This window comes from Varroa jacobsoni, unplaced genomic scaffold (genome assembly GCF_002532875.2).
Source record: "Varroa jacobsoni isolate VJ856 unplaced genomic scaffold, vjacob_1.0 scaffold_1421, whole genome shotgun sequence".
Lineage (NCBI taxonomy): Eukaryota > Metazoa > Arthropoda > Arachnida > Mesostigmata > Varroidae > Varroa > Varroa jacobsoni.
In genome coordinates, this window is record NW_019214323.1 from 51,548 (window position 1) to 54,591 (window position 3,044).

Consider the following 3,044-nt stretch of genomic DNA (forward strand, 5'->3'; position numbering starts at 1 on the left):
ACTTAAGATATAGCGCCGTAGTCTATACATTTGTATTGTGAGGAAGCTGAATCAAAATGGAATTTATATTTTTCCACTGCTAAGAATAAATACGAGTTCCAAAGCAATTTGCAGCTAGTTGCCCATTGAATGATTTTGAACGTAGAAAGTTCTGTAATAATGACGCTATATTTACGACCTCATAAGGCTATTCAGTAATACGCTCTAGTTCACTGTTATTGTGGGTAAAAGTTTCGGCTCATTGGCCGTTATCCGGGGGGCACTTTTTCATAATTCCCGACTTTTGGATACTTGTTGACTCCACAGCTAGAAAAGCCGTCACCGTATGCATGCACCCGGCCTTTCGACTGGATGGTACACGGCTATGGCTAGAAATCATGTAAAACAGAATACCAGTTAGAAGTATCAATCGACCACCGCACAGAAACCGAGTTTACCAGCGCGAGCTGAGTCCGAACATTACTTAAAATTAGCAGACGATGATGTTACGCTCATAATAAACAGCGAAAACACCACTGTGTAACGGATGGATTGAACAGTGCCGGCAACGCTTGAGAAGATAAAACGAGCGATTGAGCCATGCGTTGTCCGCGATATCTACTTATCTGGTATACCGGCCAACAATAAGAAGGCTCAACAGATTCACGAACGGTACTTTTTCTGGCTACTTAAAGTGCGTGTTGTCTGTTCAAACATTGTGAGATTTAAACGTGTGGAGACGACATCAGCTCCATTAGTAAGTGTCAAGGGTACCTGAAGGTAAGTTCAGGATCTTATTTTGAAGCAAGCTAATAAATTTAATTCGCAGTCAGGTTTAAACTTGTATGGGGCATTACAATACTCTTATAATAGCGATATAAAAAAAAAAGTCAACGAATGATCTGTGCGATATACCTGTAAAGATAATAATAATAATAAAAGAAAGCTATGATGGAAGGCGCGATCTCCGATTGCACGCTGCTCGATACTAGATAATAGATTTTATAGTAACTCTTCAACATTCAAATATACTAATCTACAATTATAATTACTATTTAAAATGCTATTATTATCATAATGATACACCACTGTACCTCTACTAGACTTAATGCATTCTAGTAAACCTTAGATATGATGTTTTTAATGTGCTTTCTCACATGATCATTGTGCGATCACTGTAGGCCGGAGTACCTCATCAGTCAGCATGTCGCTCACGAGAAAGGTGTTCAATACGGACAAAGCCCCCGAGCCGATTGGCCCATATAGGTGTGCACAAAAGATTTCTTTTATCGAGGCAGCTATTAATTGTCAATGTATGATTTGCTTTGTCTATTTATAATAGGTAAATAAGAACAGTACAGAAGATACCATGCCAATAAACTCCTAACACATGAATTATTCTTCTCAATATATTATTTCACATATGACGCGTTCTCCGTACGTTATGATCTCGTTGCAGTCATGCCATTAAGTCGGGTAATATGGTTTATACGTCTGGGCAAGTGGGATCCCACCCTGATACACGGGCGCTTGTCGATGGAGGCATCACGCCGGAAACCCGCCAGGCGTTGAAAAACCTCAAAAGAATTCTGGAGCACGCCGGGTCTAGCATGGCTGAAGGTAACCGTTCTAACTAAAATCAGAATCTCGATCTAACTAATCGATCACAGATAACAACAATCACTGTTTTATTGTAGACGCCTGATATTCGTATATAGATCTCGCTATGGCAAAATTATTATTAAAATTAATATATTGCAGTTGTCAAATGTACAGTATTCATTGCCGACATGAAGGAGTTCGTTGACATGAACCGCGTTTACGCCGAATGTGAGTACGCCTTATTCCATCGACGCTGAGCTGGGGAAAATATTTTATTAATGTAAATTTAAATAAGTAATTGTTTGCTACTTTTGTTTTGGCTCTATTAAATGCGACGACACTCTGGTTTCCTTCTTATAAAGAGAAAGAATCGTTGCTAGAATTTGGACGCAGTAAACACCCAACCACTTTTTCATTCAATTCTAAATTAAATCTCTTAGCGAGATTAATATTTCCGATTCAAGTTTAAGGACAGACTGGTGAATATTGGGTTTTTTTTTTTCTTAAAATATTCAGTTACTGTCTATTTCAGTTTTTCCATCGGACCCTCCGGCCCGTTCCTGTGTTCAGGTTGCTCGTTTACCCATGGTACGCCAGTATTTCTGTGTTAATAGAAAATTGAATATTTGCTAGAAAACTATCTATTGATTCTACTGCGTTATGTTTGTTAGTTCGCTTCTCCTCCATTGTTGTTGTTGTTGTTTGTCCAGTGTTGTCGTGTTCGATGGTAGCGCCATCGAACGACTGGCTGCATTGCCCTGCAAATGCATTATCAAGTGCGGCATTGGGCTGTAAAAGCACGAATTCACAAAACCTAAACAATTAAATCCTTTCGCCACTTTTTAATTTTAATGGCAATTTGTTTAATCAAATTCTGGGCTAATTTCTGCATCTGCAAGCGTGTTTTTCAAAGCAAACAATAGAGCAAAAAATTCTCCTGTCAATGTTACTGATTTTATATGAACTGTAGCGTGTTTCGTATTTTACGGTGATTTATTTTCAGGATAATTAAATAATTGTTTACTTTTTAAATCACTACTACTTACAGGATGCCCGGGTAGAAATTGAGGCCATTGCGATAGCGAGAGACGATGTGAGGCTTTGACGCGCTTGATGTACAAAATAGAAATGGTCATATTTTTGCCAATACTACAGTAGCAAATAATTACGAAGCTTTTTGCTCAACGCATACGAATACCGCTTCTTCATTTGGCTGGATTTGTGTAGCGAAACAAAAATCGTCAATAGTTCAGGGGGCTTGATAGTGATCCCATGTGTAGTACTAATGCAAGCGTAACGCCTGCCCTAAAAACAGAATAGCTAATCTCTCACAAATGACACAACGTTAGCGTTTTGATAAACTACATTGACAAGCCGGATTCAGTACTGATTTTGCTGGGGTTAAAGGGGGTTGTCGATTGCTCGTATCTAGTTACGGAATTGATTTCGTTAGATTCCAATGA

General features: G+C 38.7%; 1 protein-coding gene across 5 annotated transcripts; it reads left to right on the plus strand.

The window, feature by feature from the left end:
* The first annotated feature begins 536 nt into the window (after positions 1-536).
* Positions 537-2,772, plus strand: UK114 (reactive intermediate imine deaminase A homolog UK114). Of its 5 annotated transcripts, none has more exons than XM_022849725.2 (6): positions 542-759; positions 1,161-1,245; positions 1,439-1,599; positions 1,741-1,809; positions 2,098-2,169; positions 2,630-2,772. In XM_022849725.2, exons 2-6 carry the CDS (start codon positions 1,184-1,186, stop codon positions 2,647-2,649), a joined length of 384 nt encoding a protein of 127 aa, XP_022705460.1. In that variant the 5' UTR covers positions 542-759; positions 1,161-1,183; the 3' UTR covers positions 2,650-2,772. The 5 variants fall into 5 exon arrangements, with proteins under 5 accessions (XP_022705462.1, XP_022705460.1, XP_022705458.1 ...); XM_022849723.2 differs by having other exon boundaries at positions 2,114-2,169; XM_022849724.2 differs by having other exon boundaries at positions 542-736; positions 2,114-2,169.
* The last annotated feature ends 272 nt before the right edge of the window (positions 2,773-3,044 follow it).